General features: G+C 37.8%; 1 protein-coding gene across 7 annotated transcripts in view; it reads left to right on the top strand.

Moving 5' to 3' along the window:
• The window catches only part of GTF2IRD1 (GTF2I repeat domain containing 1), a 102,123-nt gene that overhangs the window by 72,147 nt on the left and 9,797 nt on the right, over window positions 1-20,179 (top strand). For 5 of the 7 annotated variants that reach the window (XM_063457411.1, XM_063457409.1, XM_063457412.1 and 2 more), the window contains 9 exons: window positions 3,364-3,417; window positions 9,471-9,533; window positions 10,351-10,534; window positions 13,003-13,061; window positions 14,173-14,238; window positions 14,819-14,917; window positions 16,072-16,155; window positions 18,092-18,275; window positions 19,257-19,285. In XM_063457411.1, coding sequence (XP_063313481.1) covers window positions 3,364-3,417; window positions 9,471-9,533; window positions 10,351-10,534; window positions 13,003-13,061; window positions 14,173-14,238; window positions 14,819-14,917; window positions 16,072-16,155; window positions 18,092-18,275; window positions 19,257-19,285 — 822 coding nt within the window. The remainder of the gene's footprint in view (window positions 1-3,363; window positions 3,418-9,470; window positions 9,534-10,350; window positions 10,535-13,002; window positions 13,062-14,172; window positions 14,239-14,818; window positions 14,918-16,071; window positions 16,156-18,091; window positions 18,276-19,256; window positions 19,286-20,179) is intronic. The other 2 variants (XM_063457410.1, XM_063457413.1) reach the window with 1 other exon arrangement.

The following is a 20,179-nucleotide window of genomic DNA, read 5'->3' as shown; positions in this document are numbered from 1 at the left end:
TATACACTGCCCACCTATATATACACTGCCCATCCATATACATACACTGCCCACATACATATATATATATATATATATACATACATACACACACTGCCCACCCATATATACGCATACACTGCCCACGCATATATACACGCACACACTGCCCACCCATATATATACACACACACACTGCAGACACTGCCCACCCATTGATATACACACACTACATACACTGCCAACCAATATATATACACACACACTACATACACTGCCCACCGTTATATACACACCGACTGCATACGCTGCCCACACATATACACACACTGCATACGCTGCCCACACATATACACACACTGCATACACTACCCACCCATATATGCACATACACTGCCCACCCATATATACACACACATTGCCCACCCATATATACACACACATTGCCCACCCATATATACACATACACTGCCCACCCATATATACACATACACTGCCCACCCATATATACACATACACTGCCCACCCATATATACACATACACTGCCCACCCATATATACACATACACTGCCCACCCATATACACACACACACACTGCCCAACCATATACACACACACACACACTGCATACACTGCCCACCCATTGATATACACACACTACATACACTGCCCACCAATATATATACACACACACTACATACACTGCCCACCGTTATATACACACCGACTGCATACGCTGCCCACACATATACACACACTGCATACACTACCCACCCATATATGCACATACACTGCCCACCCATATATACACACACATTGCCCACCCATATATACACACACATTGTCCACCCATATATACACACACACTGCCCACCCATATATACACATACACTGCCCACCCATATATACACATACACTGCCCACCCATATATACACATACACTGCCCACCCATATACACACACACACTGCCCAACCATATACACACACACACTGCCCACCTATATATACACCATACACACACACGGCCCGCCCACACATACACTGCCCCCACACACACCATACACATACATACACTGCCCTCCCCATACACACACTGCCCCCACACCATACACATTCACACACTGCCCCCCATACACACATACACTGCCAAAACACACACACACCCTACACATTCACTCACTACACCCCCCCCCCCCCCCACACACACACACACACTGAACCTTTCACACACACTGCACCACTCACACACACCACTGCTCCTATGCCCTACTACAGCCTCATGTCCCAGCAGACCCCAGGTAAGTTGTCAAACTGTTCTCACACGGTTTGACTACTTACTTTAAAATTCTTTTTAACATTTACTTAGTCCTTAAAGGACCACTATAGGCACCCAGACCACTTCAGCTCAATGAAGTGGTCTGGGTGCCAGGTTCCTCTAGTTTTAACCCTGCAGCTGAAAACATAGCAGTTTCAGTGAAACTGCTATGTTTCACTAAGGGTTAATCCAGCTTCTAGTGGCGGTCTCACTGACAGTTCGTTAGAGGCGCTTCCGCGATTCTCACTGTGAAAATCACAGCGAGAAGACAAGCTGGACGTCCATAGGAAAGAATTTAGTAATGCTTTCCTATGGGCGGTTTGAATGCGTGCGCGGCTCTTGCCGCGAATGCGCATTCGAATCTGACGGCGGCAGAGGAAGGAAAATTCCCCAGAGCCGAGGGAGCCCGGCTCTACTCTAATATTATAGTGCTACTTTAATATTTTGTCTTCGAAGGGCCCTGGACCTAATTTTGTCCGGGGGCCCAGAAGACTGTCAGTCCACCCCTGCATTCTCGTATTGGGTTAATTTTGACACGCCGGAGATTTTCATAAGGGGGCTTATCGGCACAGTACTTGTTTCAATTATCCTAAGCACACCTATACTGACGTCTCGAAAACCGATTGGTTAAATGACATCAGTGGAGGTGCCGAGTCTATGTATGTAATTACCCAGTGTTTTCTTCCCAGCAGTTTACTCTTGACAAAGGCGCAGGGTAGCGCCAAAACGAGCGTTGAGTAGGACTCTATACTAAGCGATTGATTTTAGTGGGGATTTACTTGATAGCCGGTCCTGTCTCGCAGCACTTATGCAGAATAGTAGTATTTGCTTTTAGAGCTGCAGCTAGATAGATAGGGCTTTAAACTGGGTTTGCCTGCTCATTTCCTCTAGGCGGGTTATTCTCAGGGCTATGCCCTTTAAGGGAGTAGATCCTTACCTACGGATACCTCTTGATCTATCTGTTTAGGACAATACACTTTACTGAGTTGGGTATCTTAATAGGGATTTCACAGTGGTATACTGTCAACCTGATTGATGGGTAATTTTAACACGGTATTACTCAAGAATTCAGTTGCCATCAATACTTTTTCTATATTTATCCCAGATACCCTGTCCTCACTGGCTTTACTTTCTGCATCTTTTGCTGAGAACTTGTTACTGCTGTATCCAGGCTTTCTACCACCACTACCTCTATTCTTAGGGGTATACCTCCCCATAGTTTATCTGAGGTAGGGTGTTATCCTTCCTGTGTTCTACTGGGCACTACTGCCATTAACTAGGATAGGGGGCTACTATATATGTTTTTTTACCCTCCTTGCTCCTGTTATTCATGTAGCAGTATATTTAGCCCAGTATTTGTGTCTATATGAACATAGCACATATTCCCATCTTCCATCTTTCTGGATTTATGTTCCATTTGTATCTTGACTACTGAGATCATATTGTCTTTGATACTCTGTAGCTGTCAGTTGGGATTACAATTTTTTTGAACTAACTGGTTACTGTATTGTTACTATCATTACTCACAGATCGTTTAGTGATGATGCAATTGAACAGGGAATATATTTATATGAGACATATCTGGGTGGCTATCTAGTATTTCTCCTTGTTTTTTTATACATTTTTCACAATCACCCTTTTCCACCTTTTTTCACGTTTTGTTTGTGTTTAGTGAATAAAGTAATTAAAATGGTTTTTATTATCTCTATACTATTAGAGATGTTTCTATTTCTAGTGCGTTATCTGCTGAGAATGGTTACACCGACTTCTGTCTAAGTGGCCACTGCTCAGTAGTATTCCTTTTTGTAATCGTTGTAGAAATTCACAAATACTCACATATGGAAGATGGCTAACGCTAGAACTATGGCAGAGCCAGCACCTACAAATGTGAACCTTCGCTGCACCTCATTAGTGTTTACAGTGTAGAAAGGCAAACTTACAGCTTCTCTTTAAATTATGAAAGAAAATTCCATGAGCTTCAACACAAACCAACCTTTTACATGTAACTGTTTACCTTAAATGCTAGTTTGTTGGGTTTTATATCTATATTTTGTCAATTATTTATAGTTTGTGAAAATGGATCCATTGACAATTGCAGGAATGAAAATAAACATTTGGATGGTAAGATTTTTCACTTTCCTTTTTGCATCAGTCAGGAATAAAAAGCGTAAAGTCCCTGTGCGGGGAGCTACAGTGCTTTACATTGTGAAGTATGCAGGAACTAAAGTGACAGATGTCGTTGTGCAGTTGCTTGGGCCAGAGCACCGATTGGTGTTAAAAAGGGAAGTAGGACAATTTGATCATGTAGATCATGTGAATGGCCCTTTTGCTGCGCCACCTTGACACATTTTGTTGAAAGGTAGAAAACTGAGAGGGAATATTAACCCCTTAAGGACACATGACATCTGTGACATGTCATGATTCCCTTTTATTCCAGAAGTTTGGTCCTTAATGGGGTTAAAGGATCACTATAGGGTCAGGAACACAAACATATATTCCTGACCTTATAGTGTTAAAACCACCATCTAGCCCCCCGAGCCCCTCATGCCTCCATATATATATAGTTAAAATCTTACTGTATTCAAGCCTGAAGCTGTAACTGTGCATGCTGTTTGACCCAGAAAAGCAAACAGTCTGCTGACATCAGCAGAAGTGGTAGCCTGATCCAATCACAGTGCTTCACCATAGGATTGGCTGAGACTGACAAGGTGGCAGATCAGGGGCAAAGCCAGCATGATTCAAACACATCCCTGGCCAATCAGCATTTCCTCATATAGATGAATTGAATCAATGAATCTCTGTGAGGAAAGTTCAGTGTCTGCACTCAGAGGGAGGAGACACTGAATGTTTGGATGCATTTTAGGCAGCCATGACCCAGGAAGGATCTCTAACAGCCATCTGAGGAGTGGCCAGTGAAGTTATCACTAGGCTGTAATGTAAACACTGCATTTTCTCCGAAAAGACAGTGTTTACAGCAAAAAGCCTGAAGGTAATGATTCTACTCACCAGAACAAATTCAATAAGCTGTAGTTGTTCTGGTGACTATAGTGTCCCTTTAAAACCCCTAAGTAATCAGAATAGGGAATATGGAAGGCACACAATAATAAGAGCAGGGTATTATAGGGGCAAGGATAGATAAAATCTATAAAATCAATAAAAAAGGAGGAACAAATCAAAGGGATAGGGCAACACAAATAAAATACAAATAGAGTACAAATAATGAAATAAGATAAAATGTATGCAATTTATACCTACTACTACTAATAAGCTAAAAGCTCCCACCCAAAGCTGAAGAATGCAGATAAAAACACAGGAGAAAAAAAAATCTCAAGTAACGACCAGGAGTGGGTATAAGTGCATTTAAATGAAAATAATACAAAAAATACAAAATAAATAGAAGATAAAAGAAAAAAAGTCCTTAATGGAAACTGCAATATAAGGGCAAAACAGTGAATCTAGGTGACAATGTCCAGTTGTCTAAAAGTGATATGGTCCAAATATGGTGAATAACCAAGTCCAGATAAAATGAATAGATGTAAATAACAGTCAATGCAAACATTAATAAATGTAAATAACAGTCAATGCAATATAGTCCAAAAATGTATCAGCTAGAAGTGGATTGTATATAAAGGCTGCTGCTATAATGGAAGCAGGAACCCTGATATAAATAGCTGAAATTATATAGTATCAAACTGAAATATACCATGGAAATACAATTTGATACATGTAGCAAGTATGATATAATAGTTCCAAAGGAAGAAATTATCAGTATCCCATAAATCTACAATGGGAAAAAAACAGGGCCAATACGCTCTCTGTTTACACTTTATTGTAGAAGGAATAAAATCCAATAGACAATATGACAGGACAGTGGGGTTGGTGGATTGGAGTACAACTCCTATCAGCCGCAACCCCCCTCTTCTGCTCCCTCCTAGTAACTGGCTTTGGATGAAGCTTGGGGAGTGCGACAGTAGGTCTCTGCTCACTGGCTTGTGCTCCACTGCCGATCTTGTGTTCCGCTGTGCTGTCTAGAGACATAGATGAAGCCTTATGCGTTACGTGATCTTGTGATCTTCAACCGATCGTTACTAAATTTAGATCCTATAAAGAGCCGCTATGATACTTCCCGTTCCTGGCTTTTCTTTGTATGTTTTTCCGTATATGTAATCTTCTCTTAGAACCAACACATACAAAGAAAAGCCAGGAACGGCTTCTAGCTGATACATTATTGGACTATATTGCATTGGCTGTTATTTACTTCGATTTATTTTTCGGTTCATAATATTTATGTTTGTTATGCACCATATTTGGACTATATCAAGTGTAGACAACTGGACATTGTCACCTAGATCCAATGTTTAGCGGATTTGCCCTTATATTGCAGTTTCCATTAAGAACCTTTTTTTTTTTATCTTCTATTTATTTTGTATTTTTATCTTTTTTTTTTTTTTTTTTTATTATTATTATTTTTATTTAAATGCACTTATTCCCACTCCTGGTCGATACTTGAGATTTTTTCTCCTGTGTTTTTATTGACACCTTTTGTGTTACACAAGTAGGAAAAAGCTATATAATCTAGGCACTTAAGGTGAACAATCGTGATAAAGACTTCATATGAGATTGAAACATTTCTGTTGTAACTTCATGCGTTGAGTCTTCAATAAATCTGCCACCTTGTTTACTTAGGTATTATTGCTTTTTTCTACTTGTGTATTGAGGCTGACAGCCTGAGGGACAGTTTTGCACCTAGAATAATAAATCGAGAAGAGTGTAGACGCCTTCTATCTTTGAAACAACATTCTGTGTTATAAACAGCAGGTTCTGAAATGTGATGTCATATCCCGTAGACCACACCTGTAAAAGAGTAGTGTGAACAGAATAAGCACAATAAATAATGTGTTTGAATTCCACAACACAAACCTCTCACTACCTGCAGCACCAGTGTAGCAGACTTTGGATCTCTTTTCTCTTCCACCTTAACCACCCATGACAGGTACATGAGCATCAAAGGGAGGACATAGGAATAATGTAGTTATTTATAGTTTGAGTATGTGTGAGTATATTTAGTCATTGATATGTGTGAATGTGTCCTATTATGTATGTTTGTGATTTGTTATATATGTACAGTTGTTAGGCTTGTATGTATAATCATGGCTAATTAGTTGTGTACGTGCGACTGAGAGAAGTAGTGTAGCTATGAATGCATGTGTGTGAGACAGTGGCTAGTTAAAGGAACATTATAATGACAGGACACTATAGTTATGCACACTTCTTCCACACTCCGCCCCCTTGGCTGAGAGCATCAGACTTGATGAACTCAGCCAATCCAATGCTTTTCCATAGGAAAAAAACGCTGTGCTGCACCAATCCGCATCTCCTCATAGAGATGTGTTAATTCAATGCATCTCTTTGAGGAACATTTAGGGCCTCCATGCAGACCCAGGAAAAACCTCTATAGACCATCTGAGTGACTGCCACTAGAGGTTTCCCTAGGCAGTAATGTAAACACTGCCTTTTCTCTGAATAGGCAGTAATGTAAACACTGCCTTTTCTCTGAATAGGCAGTAATGTAAACACTGCCTTTTCTCTGAAAAGGCAGTGTATACATTAAACCGTCTACAGGGACAGGCAGTAGACAACAGAACAACTACATTAAGCGGTAGTTGTTCTGGTAACTATCGTGTCCCTTTAAGTTAGGAGAATGTTATTAAATAGATCTTTGTGTAACCTTGGATAGGTGTTTGTTCATGATGCAGGTTATTTTTGTGGGAATTTGGCTAGCTATTTGTGTTTGTGTGTTACATGGCTAGTTATGTGTGTGAATAAGAGAATGGTATTGCGGTTAGTTGTTTATGTAAATATGGCTACTTAGGTAATGTATGTGTGTTCCTAAAGAGATAATCCTAGCACTAGTGATTTAAAGTGGTCATGGTACCTGGATTCTGTATGTGAAGCGTTTTGCCATGAAACCTTTGGTGCTGGAGGTGTAACTCCACCCCCAGAAATGCCATTGGGGAGTCATTCGCCAGTCCAGATCAACAGTTCTGGGCTGGCTCATGTCAATTCTGTGCCATATTTCAATGCTCACACTCACCATTTGGCTGAGAACGATAAGCTGACACTCTTGGCCAATGAATGAGTGGCAGGACCGGCATCCAGTGTCTGCAGCTTTTTAGTAGCCAGATGTGGTTCAGCAATTATTATGGGACCCACAGCGCCCAGTGAAGCCCCAGGTAAGAGGGAAAACTGTTGTAAACCGGTCTGCCCCATTAGCGGAGAAATGGTCTATAGTGGTTATGATAATTGGAGTAACCTCTTATGGCTTGAACATAAACATGTTTGTAAGGACCATTGTGGTTATGAAAGTTGGAGTAAGGATATAAGGCTTGATCATAAACGTATTAATTACTCCACCAAGGGCAAAATGCATTTGAAGTAAGGGAGCCCTCCTCTGTTATGTTTATGTGTGTTTAATATATATACACATGATGCAAGATTTGGTGACAACTTATGTTGCATTGCATTATTTTGTATTTATTTGCATGGCACCCACCCTGATATTAGTGATGTCTGTGTGACATTGAACATCCCAGATCCATTTATCCCTAGTGTGAGAGTGTACTTACGAACACTTGACATTGCTTCTTCTACTGTTGCTTACAGAGGACATAATGTCTCAGTCTGCACAAACCAACATTTTTTCCTACTTGACGATAAGACCTTCACCAATTTGATGATAAGACCTGCTTCTAACATCCATTAACTGGAGATGACTTTCAAATTCGGGGACAATATTCCCTAGGGAGAACTAGCGAGAGCTCAAGAGTGAGCCAGATTTAGAAAAATGATTTGCAGTGTTCTACAGAAAACTGTTTTAATGGGGGGGAAAATGTTGCTTGGGTACAGAGACATTATGAAGATGATTTGCCTTTCCTGACATTGCAGTATCTCATAAATTCATATAAAAAATATACCTGCCAGACTTGGCATCCCCAGCATCAACCAAAATCATAGCAAGGCAGCTGAATCATAAGTGTTAAGTAGGAAAATTATAGCAAGCATTCTGTTACACTGGCTATAATACTGTGGATGTAGATACCGCTTTAGTTATTGGTAGTATGATGCCTTTTAGAGTTAACATAATAAAATAGGTTGGTGTGACATACTGTAACAGCAGATCTTGTGGTTCAGTGATATAAGTAATGCACATATAGATGCCTGTTCAGCCATGTATGCCCGTTCAGCCATCTATGCCAGTTTTTCAGATCACAGCCACCCCATTGGATAATAATTGGCTAGCACTTCTGGCTCAGACTTTAGAAAGCTCTGCAGCTTTGGACTGTGGTTACCGTGGTAACTTTACAGTCTCCTCATTAAAGAGATTTATTTTAACCTGCTAGGCTTGGATGGTTGTTCTTCTAAGAGTTTAATTTATGTTTAATTTCCAAATGAAATTGTACCCTTTGGGCAACCCTTTAAAAAAGTGAAATGCAACATAATATAGAGGCATCTTATGCAGTATTCCAAAAGGCTTATATGAAATATTAATACAGACATTGAATTATATTGTTATTCCTCATTTAACAGTCTGAGTTCTGAAACTATAAACACTTACAATCCCATGTAGAAGTCAGAAGTCTACCATTTACCCCAGTCTCATGTATGCACAGGCTGAATTAATTTAAAGACTGTGTAAGATCTCATTTGGCAGAGAAACTAAATGGCTGGTCCCTCATTTGCCTTGTTCAAATCATGTCATCTAACCCTTGCCCAAACTCAACAGAGGCATGTCCTTAATGGTGATATTTTATTTTACTGTCCGTGGCATAATTGCCACATACAGTGGTATTTATGACATTCTGAAACCAGTTTTTTTTTTTTTTCATGTTTATAATGTTCTCATGTTTTAAATGTACATCACATATTCTGATGCCAAGGTTCAGTTCTTACTTTTTTGCAGTGTGTATGTTATTGAATTGGTTAATATATATTTTTGTATTCTGAAATTGTTTATAAATGTCTCACTAAATAAAATAAACAAGTAAAAAAAAAATTTGCCATACATTCTGTTTTGAAAATTTGACAATAAAAAAAAATAATTAAATGATATCATACATGGCCTAAAATATATTTTCATTTTATTTATTTTTGGTTATTTTCCTTGGCACAAAAAGGAATTGGAGATTTAATAAGACAGCTGAGAAAACAAGTAGAAAATGCGTTCAACACAAAATACGGTAAGTAGCCATTAACCAGAGATTAACTGCATAAGTAGATCAATGTTCCTTTGATATAGGTATGATATAACAGTGTATTGTAAACATAGCTGTAATATCCAGGTGTGTCTGTTTGCTTGGAATCCTGTTAATGCTGAGATTCACTGAAACAAAGCAATGTTTGAATTTAATCTCACAGTCCATAAATTTAGTATTTGTGTCAACAGAAAAGATAACCTGTTCTGGACATCATTTCTTCATTTGTATAATGAATGTTTCTTTGGCAGTATTTACAGACATCAGTACATTTTATTAAAATAATTGGCTGACATTTCTAGTTTACAATACCATATCTGGGAATCTTCTGGAAATTATGTTTGGCTCTGATACATTCTCACCAGTCAAACAAATCAGATGCTAATCTTCAACCAGTTTTGGTTGGATGCACACTGCGTAGATGCAGTACTTCTGCCATGTAGACTGACCCACATATATTTATTGGACCAGGCATAAGAGAGATCTCCAGACCTCTCATTTGGAAATGAGTCCAAATCTGCATCAGTTATCTTTACTTGTACATAATTTTTTGTTATCACTGAATCCCTACTCATTAAATTTCTATACATGTGTGCTTCATTTAATATTTGTAGTGCTGTCAAAATATCTGTTACAAAACTGTGAAAAATACTAGTATAATAATTAAAATAAGGGTTGAGTAGATGCATGCACATTTGCGCCAGGAATGCCTTTACACACAACCCTCATGCCTACATGCATTGACGCATTTTCCATAATTTCGTGTTGCCATGCTCATTATTATCATGTTATTTTTTAACAGCAAAAGCTATTGGAGCTCCCGAGCCTGTCAAAGTGCCATACTCTAAGTTTTTGATGTACCCGGAAGACCTGTTTGTTTTGGGATTGCCTGAAGGAATTTCATTTCGACGTCCAAATTGCTTTGGAATTTCAAAACTTAGAAGGATATTGGAAAGTATCGATGACATTCAGTTTGTTGTTAAAAGGTATTACTGTAGTCACATTTCTATTCAAACAACACTTGGCACACCCATTCCCATTGATAGAGATTACCAGTAATGCTTTATGGTTGCAGTAAACGGTGACCACTGCTGCAAATCTCTGTTGCCTGTGGATTATAATGAGTGGGTATTTTGTGTGACCTAGAATTGACCAAATGAGAAAATGCATTTGTTTTGAATGGAGGATAATCATTATCTGATGGTACAATTACTATTTTATTTTTTTTTTTATTTTTTTTTACAGAAAATGGCATTCTATTGCTTCTATTGAACTAACTCTTGTTAATAACTCTTGTTATTCATTTGACTAAAATGCCATTCTGTTCCCATGCTGTTACAATAAATGGCTAACGCTGTAAAAGCTAATGTGTATAATACCTTATCTGTGGCAAGCAATGACACTTTGCACTTATTACCCAGCACTTAGTACTCACTTCAAAGATACTCTTTTGATAAATGTTAAAGAACTATCTCTATTACCTACCACTTATCAATAACTGAGCAAACAAGTGTAAGTTGTACTTAGTAAAAAAAGTACTTTAAGGAGCTGTTGACTGACCATATCATGCCGGACACTTCATTTGCTATATGTTCAGTGAATGTTTCCACGTTATATTACGCCTGCTTTGGTAAATGTTTTTTCCTTGATGATATTCTAGAATTTATGTAAATATTTTTTCACAATCTTATAGGGTTATTCGTGAAAACTGAAAGTGAATTCAAAGAGAAGTTCAAATTTAAGGGCAAAATAGCTGAACTGGAAAAATTCTCTAACTCAGCTATGCTTTCAGTTCGGCTACTCTGGCCTTAAATTTTTAATTCACTTTGAATTCTCACTTTAGTAAATACCCTGATAGTCTTTTAGTACAGAACTTTGACGTTAACATATCAGCCTGTAAAAGAGGCAGCTGAAATATGTAGTAAATTAACTTATGTTATAATTAATTTCACATCCATGTAAGCAACTTATTACATTTACTTTGCTATAAGCATTTAAGTCGATCCCTTCTTCTGTTGTAACTTCCATGGTGTTTTATACACATATTCAAGGTATTATATTGGGGCTATACCAGTGGTTCCCAAACGGGTTCAAGGCACCCTTAATATTTTACTATTTTTCCAAGGCACCCCAAGTCAAAATTTCTAGGTTGTATATCTGTACAGCGCTGCCACATTTACTGGCTCTATAGTGTAATGTACAGTGTTGGTGCTTGTATATAGTTATTGTGTTTTAATATAGGGGTGTTTTTGTATTTAATGTTTGCGTTTGATTGCAGGGGTGTATCTGAATGTAATGTTCACTTTTAAATGTGGATGTACATTTGTGTGACGTATTTGTGTTTGATTGAAGGGGTGTGTTTTTATTTTTAATTTTTTTAGTTTGAATGCAGGTGTGTGTTTGTATGTAATATTTGTGTTAGATTGCAGGAGTGTGCTTGTATGTTGTGCTGGTCTTTGACTGCATGGATGTATGCACATACACTACCACATACATACATACATACTTACACAGATAGTCATGCACATTAACACACAGATGCATATTAATACACTGACACATACACACAAATTCATATAGACATCGACACATTCACACACATAGATACACACTGACATACACACATGCACCCTGACACATACAAACATTGATACATGTCCACACCATGACACACATACACACACTGACATAAAAACACTCACCCTGACACACGCATACAAACACTCATACTCACACTCATACACACGCACACACACACTCACTCATACTCACATTCATACACACACACACACTCACACACTCACTCATACTCAAACTCATACACACACTCACACACATACAATTGATTTTTTTTTTTTAAATATCTCCAGCCACCTCCTGTTCCCTCCAGCTTACCTTATGTGCCAGGAGGGTGGCTTGGAGTCCTGCTGCTGTGGGAGTTAGGGGTCTGGAGATCTCCGTGCTCCTCTCCCCTCATGCTGCGGCTGCCTCCTCCCGCGCTGTCTCCCTGCAGGATGCTGGCAGGCTGTCACTTTTTCCCAGCCGGCCGACATTACAGGGGCCTAGTCGCGCCTGTTCAGTAGTAATGTTTCCACAGTGCTATAATCATAGCAACAGGGAAACATTCTGCAGCACCCCTGTGTGCACAGTTTGGGAACCGCTGGGCTATACAATAATATACTGTGCTACTATAAAGCAGGTACTCTTGGTGTCTTGCATGATGTCACACACACCTTGGATAGGAGTTGTGGGGAAGCAGCTATGGGACCCCAGTAAGAGTTATTGTTGTTACTATCTCTTTTAAAAGTCCATGTGTTTGGTACTATGTTTTTCTGAATTTTTCAAGTAAATAGATATCTCATTATAAGACAGTTTAGTTGTTTGTTTCAACTTGTTGTTTCATTTCATTTGTGGTTTACTTAACTGATAAAATAACTGTGTTTTTTGTTTCCAGACTGGATCTGATTTCTGATGGGCTAAAAGACTGCCTGGTAGATGGCTCTGGAACTCAAGGTATGACTAGGTAGAAGTTGAAAAAAAACAACAAGTTTTTGTACATTATAGCATGTAAGCAGTCTTTGAAACAGACCGATGCTTTTCTTGTTACTTAAAGAAACACCACACACATACGCACTTTAGTTTGTTAAGTGCTTTCTATAGAAATTGGCACTTTTATAAATTAATCTTGTACCAACCCCACAGCTGTCAGTTAGACAGCTGATCCTGTTATTTACTGTAATTTAGCTCTGTGGAGCTAAACTTAAGAGGCAGGTAATTGCCTAGAACACCTACCTAGCAAACACTTTTCTGTGATTGGACTCAAGTCTGTGATTGGACAGCAAAAGAAAGTCTGTGCTGTTGGGTAGTGCTTGCAGTAGCTGCAAATACTAGATCAGCAGCTATTGCAAGTCTTGTATCCCCAAAGAAAACACTCAAAACAAATTACATAGCAATGACAAATCAAATCAAAAATGAATGGAGTGCGTCAATATGGTTAAAAAATAACAAATTTACCCAGAAAATAAACAAGCATGCACAAAATAATAGTCCCGACTAGATTAATCAATTATCCAACCTCAGCTCTATATATTGTGAACTCAAGAAAGAACTTTGTTCAAACTAGAACTATTTCTGGATAACATCTCAGAGTAATAAGGGTAGATGGATAATATTGGAATTTTCGTAAGGCCGGAACAAGCTCCCATACTAGCAAGCAGTCCAATCCGAAATGTGACGGAGAAGCCAAATACATGAATGCTTACAAAGTTTTATTTAAAAATAAATATAAGCATATGTTTGTATGTGTATGTGTGTATATATATATACTTAAAAATAAAGCGGGCAAGGGAAAGTAGCAATATCATGCTGCATAAACACACACAATCTGTAGGCAAATACCAATATACACATGGTGCATTTTTGTACATTCATCTTGCTTCACCCGCCATGACTTGTTTTGCATGGACTGGTGCTTCTTCCGACTCCTCATATTGCATGCACCTTTGGGGGTATACCAATTAAATCATTTTTTTATTTTATTTATGTTGTTAATGGGGTGTCCCTTTAAATGAAACCTACAATACTTTGCAATCAGATTTATTTTTTTATTTTTTATTTTTCTTAGGAACTAGTAACAAAGATTGCCATGACTCTGTAATAGATGACACCAGCAAGAGGCATACCTTTCAAGGTAAGATGAGAAAAAAATATATTTTTAGCATTTTATTGTTTGAACACTAAAACAATCCAGACATTATAATCAATACAGATTACTGTAGCTGGTATGGTGCTGTTAAACTAGGCGCTCAAGTGCCAAGTTATTCAGCATTTTTTGGTTGTTGTCTTGCAGCCCACCCACATGTATTTCTGGCAGAGTTGTTTCAATGTATCATGTCTTATAAGGATCGGTATGATCAAGCCTAAATTGGAACTACAAACACTGTTATTTGCCAGGCCACATGTTGGAGAGATCGCTGTTTGTTAAGATTCAATTACCAACCATGTGTTTGAAGGCCATGTAAAAAGATTACTGTTTAAAAGTCCTGAATGAATATATTCTACAAGATGCTTTATTACCACAAGATTCTTCTCCTATAACTGTCAGCGGGCACTGTAATCAATTAATCTCTGGGCACTCATATCCCTGAAACTTAGTTACTCTTACTTTGTTGTAGACCTACCCAGTATCTTAACCCCAAGTGATCCAAATCAAATATATATATATTTTTTTCTTAGTTTGATATGCTAAAATTTGTCTATTTTTATTTTAGAAGGGGACTTCAGTACAGTGGCAGATGCTGACCTAGACACAGCTGACATTTCCGGACATATCCCGTCCACTGTGACTGACGGCGTAGGATTTCTGCAAGGTAAACGCAACTTGATTTACCCTCGGAAATTACAAAATGGGATCTACCAAGGAGTTAATTTTTTATCATGTTGCAGTGCACCAAACTGTATGTAATCTAACCATAATGTATGCATGTTTAGATGATTGCAGCCTTCCTGGTTTCAGTGTCATACCTTCTCTCGGCTAGCTCCGCACCTCCTCCTTCTGATGCTGCCGCATCCCGACATTCAGCCAAATGCATGCATGCTAGGGGGCTTGTGCACTCCTCTATGATGCAGAACACTTGATTCTGCCTGATGTTAAAGAAACCGTAAACCCAAAATATGTGTGGGCCAAACACACTTTTATAATCATTACTGATTATCCCAATCGTTTCCTAAGTCTATCACAACATAATTATGCCTACTTATGTCCTTCTCTGACATCGCTTCCTTGCCCTATTGTGGTCTTCGTAGCCATATGATGTATTCTAGCTTTCCATGTGTTTTTCTGGTTTGACTTGACTCTGTATCTTACCTGTGGGACCGCTGACCTTGGCTTTGTGTACTTGTTTATTCTACCTTCTCCTATCAGGACTATATTCTATAATCCTTCCTTTAAAGCCTGACCACTCTAAGGTCCAGTAATATGTTCTATATCATTATATTAGTTACTGTCATTTTGGTGTGGTACCTTGACACACAGGTAATCTAGCCTGTGACTTCACATTATGCTTATGTACTCACTTATTTAGAACTGTTCCCTCACCAGACTTGATATGACACGGACAGACACAGTGTTTATACCAAAATAAGAGAGTTGTAGAGGTAGGGCAGGAACCACAAGGATAGTAATGTCAAGGACAGAATGTATGTGACTTCTTGGCAGTTTGTAATGAAACATTTACTAAATATTGGCAAATATCTTTGTGGTAAATAATAGTTGTTTGTTTGTTTGTTTTTTTATAAATTTGTATTGCTTTTACATATGCTCTTCCACTTTTGTTGGATCAAAAACTGGGTACATTTTAAAATGTATCCTTTTCTCTTTACTGCTCATAAAGTTTACATATCTCTTATGTTGAACTTTTGTATTTAAATAGTTTTTTAAAATGTGAATATATATGTATAAGTGAGTGGGAACATTCTGTTATTAATATGTATTCACGGTTTGTCTGTTTTTTCTTTCATCTAGAGAACTATGATGCCAGACTCTCTAGAATTGATATTGCCAACACACTGCGAGAACAAGTGCAAGACCTATTCAATAAAAAATATGGTGAGAATTCAAGAACCTAAAATACTACAGGGTAATACAAGGACTCAAATTGTTGCTTAAATCGGGGAACCTCATCGCAAAAAGAGTCCCTGGGCCGAGTGCCTTAGTTAATGTGGACTCAACTCATTATAGTTTTATAAGGAATTGATCATCCAGACCATAATTTACTCGTAGTATTGTCCAGTAGTAGCTCAGTTAGTGAAATTAGAGATGGGGAATAAGTGTATGGTGAATGTAATTCTCAAGAAATTAAAAAAACACAATAGTTTTAAAGTACGTTGGCAAAAGAAAAATCCATGACACTTGTTTTACAATGTAGTTTTTGGAGTGATCTGAAAAGTACACATGAGAAAAGGTGTTGCAGATCTATTTAGTGTGAGTATCTATAGACATATCTCTACAAACCATTGCACTGCGAACTTGGCACCACACGGTGTTAGAAAATTTATCCAGACCTCAGTCTTACTGTGGTGTTGTGTACCTCAAGAATCCTGGTTATATTCCATAATCTTAACACATTCAGGGATGCAGTAATTTCCACTGTATTGTGTTTAGATATATATATAAATAGCCATGTGTCCTTACTATAGAGTTAAGATGTAATGATTGGTTTACATATAACACAATATTAAGAACTGCCAATATGGCTAAAAATGTATTAATGCTTTAATATTTACAACAGTAAAATTGGGGTTTTAGTATGGGGTTAAGAAGTAAATACATGCGATACCACAATCTTAACATGATCAGTCTTAAGGGTAGACTGTAGACACTGTAACTGCTTGAACTGCTAATTAATTATCATTGAAGTGGTTATAGTGCCTGGAGTTCCCAGGCACTGTCTTTCCATTCAGTGTCAAACCATTTTTAATGCTAAACAAGAGCAACGTTTCACCTCTGTGCTACTTGTACTAATGAAGAATTATTACCCTTGGCAGCAATGGTTTGGTTCTGAGTGACTGAGAGTGTCAGCTGACTACATTCAGTCTATCACAGCACCTGTTGCTGGTATGAATTGATATGGGTAGAAAGAAATGTATAATTTCTGCTTTTACCTCCAGTGAAGTTCGGGCTGTGGGTAGTCATGGACATTATTTAGTTTTAAACCGCTCGAGAATGGGTTAACTCTGAATGAAGACACAGCTCCAGAAGACTTCAGGCAACTGTTTTTTTTTTGGTTCAATTGTTAATTCTATGACTGTAATTTACTGAACATATTGGGAAGAACAAATCTTTTATAATTCACCATCATTAAAGGAACACTCCACAGTGTTAATTTAAAAAAATCACTGTTTAGTAGATATAACCCCAATGAATACATGATGTATTTTTCATGCTTATATTAATTCGAGGTAAATAGTGCTTGCAGAAGCTGCAGTTCCCCTTTCAGAGAAACCTCTGAAGCTATCTCTACATGAGTGCACTGCTCAGCGTTCACAAAGAACGCAGGTTTGATCTGAGGTCTGTGAGTAGGAATGCAGATGGTGCTAATGGAAGCAGGAAGTATACCCTCCCACGAGGGTGGTTCATTATTTAATGATAAAAGTGGCAATTTCTGAAAGACATCAGCTCCTTTACAAAGTGCCTTTAAAAAGGGTATTCCTTACCCATAAAGTAATTCAGCAAGCAAGAAGTGTTGCTATGAGTGTGGAGTGTTCCTTCAACTGCTGTGAATTAGTCTTCATTTTAAATCTTTAGATATCATTTTTTTGTTTATCTGTAGAGCGTGTTTCATCTCATTTTTATTTTTATTAATATTTGTATTTGTATTTTTACAAATTCTAGATGTTTTCTTCCTATTTAGCATCTCTGATATAGTTATTTTAGTTTCCAAACTCAAAACAAATATAACTGAAATTAGAAAATGTAAGTTGCGACTGCATGTAGCCTGTTTGATCTGTCTAATGATTAATAAAGCGACTTTGTGTGGTTTCAGGTGAAGCCCTCGGTATCAGGTATCCAGTCCAAGTACCTTACAAACGTATAAAGAACAATCCAGGCTCTGTAATTATAGAAGGTCTTCCTCCAGGAATCCCGTTTCGAAAACCATGCACTTTTGGGTCTCAAAACCTCGAAAGGATATTAGCAGTGGCTGATAAAATCAGATTCACTGTAACAAGGTATACTTACCATACTCATTAAAAAACAGGAATGTGTTGTTACAACGCTATATTGATTGTAAGGGGTGGAATGACCGCAATTTCAGTCATTTGGCAACATCAGTTTCTTGGCTTCTTAAAGTCCAATTATTTAACATTAGATGAAACCTGTGGCAAATATAACGTCTTCAATCAGGTAGACAAGCTTGTCTTCATTTGATTTTCATTTTAATTAGCAGCTGTTAAAGTATCCCCCTAAGTATCTATATTTCCACCTTTGTACTATTTTGCATGATAGCAATGTTTCTTGTGGCATGAATACTGAAATAAAGCCCAATTTGGAAACATTACATACATTTACAAAGATTTACTTTACATGCGGAATTAGCAAGACACTATTTGCGGCTTTTTAATATTTTATGTACAGTCTTCCTTTGTATGTGCTCTTGCCTTTGTTATGTTGGTATTTTAGATCATAGGTGATAGTCAGCTAATTTAAGGATTAATACTTGGTTTATTTTTTATCTCTTACATTCATGTACCCATATATCTACACACACTGTGGGTGTTTTCCTAGAGAAGCGTTTGATTCACTAGTAGAGGAAGTACTCTTTTTTTCTGGACCCTCCCCACCTTTAGCGATTTCTATTAACAAGGGTTTAAGCCCAGGATATAATCTAGTGGTATCCACCCGACATGTCGGTGCTTAGACACACATTTTTTGCTTTGGCACATGTTCATTCTCCCCCTACTTTACTCAGCTGGTTAGTCCACCCATGCTCTTAGTACCAAATCTTTCTATGTTCCCATTAAGTATGGATATTTATTATTGATATTTATTTTTAATTATACTATATTCTTCCATTTTAATAGTTATTGCTATATTTTTTTTAACCATTTAGTAATGCCATCCAAATCATCCATGTTTCACTTTGCACTGTTGTTTTTTATTTTGTTATTATTTTTATTTTATTTTTTTTTAATTCTCTTTTTTTTTCCTAGGCCTTTTCATGGACTTATTCCAAGACCCGGTAAGATCTCTCTCTCTCTTTTTTTTTTATTATTATCTTTTTGTAATTTATGCTCTCTTTATAGAGATTAAGAACCCTGGCATTTTAGATCATAGGTAATAGTCCGCTAATTTCTAATTAGCCATCGGGTTCATTAAAGGGAAATTATTAAGCTTAGTTAAGTTGTTTTGGTGTATAGATCATGTCCATGCAGGCTCACAGCTCCATTCTCTGCCATTTATTATTATTATTTTATTATTTATATAGCACCAGCAGATTCCGTAGCGCTGTACAATGGGTGGACTAACATACATGTAATTGTAACCAGACAACTGGACGTAGAGGAACAGAGGGGGTGGAGGTGCTCAACGAGCTCACATTTAGGAGTTAAATCACTTTGTTTATAAAGCGTAAACTCCTCCTCCCCTAGCAGTGACACAGCCTTCCTCTGCACTTCCTGTAAAGAGAAATCTATTTTTTAAACTTCCTTTATTGCAAAGTGTGTTTAATTAAACAAAGTGTGTTTAATTTCTGATCTTTGCTCTGTTAATAGTCTGCAGTAGCCTCCTGTGTGTGATTAAAGTTTATTTAACAAAGCAGTACATAAAAAGGTCAAAATTAAAGCAATTTTAAAGAGTTTATGTGAGTCACAGCCAAGGTTGGTGGGGCTTGGGCCGCATAAACAGAATAAAAAGTGATTTAATGCCTAAATGGTGGAGAATTGAGTTGTGAGACTCAGGGGCGTAACTAGTACATTTGGCACCCGGGTCGGACCCTGTGTTTGGCACCCCCCACCTCCCTCGCTTAAAAATGTAAAAAATACACCCACAAATTGTTTCCATGAATATTTATTGCACATAAAAAATGTGCACCCCTCGCACATACAAACCCTGCACCCACCCTACACATCAAATT

This window comes from Pelobates fuscus, chromosome 1, assembly GCF_036172605.1.
Source record: "Pelobates fuscus isolate aPelFus1 chromosome 1, aPelFus1.pri, whole genome shotgun sequence".
Taxonomy (NCBI): Eukaryota; Metazoa; Chordata; class Amphibia; order Anura; family Pelobatidae; genus Pelobates; species Pelobates fuscus.
Note: the sequence above shows the minus strand (reverse complement) of the source record. Positions and strands in the feature narration are given on the sequence as shown.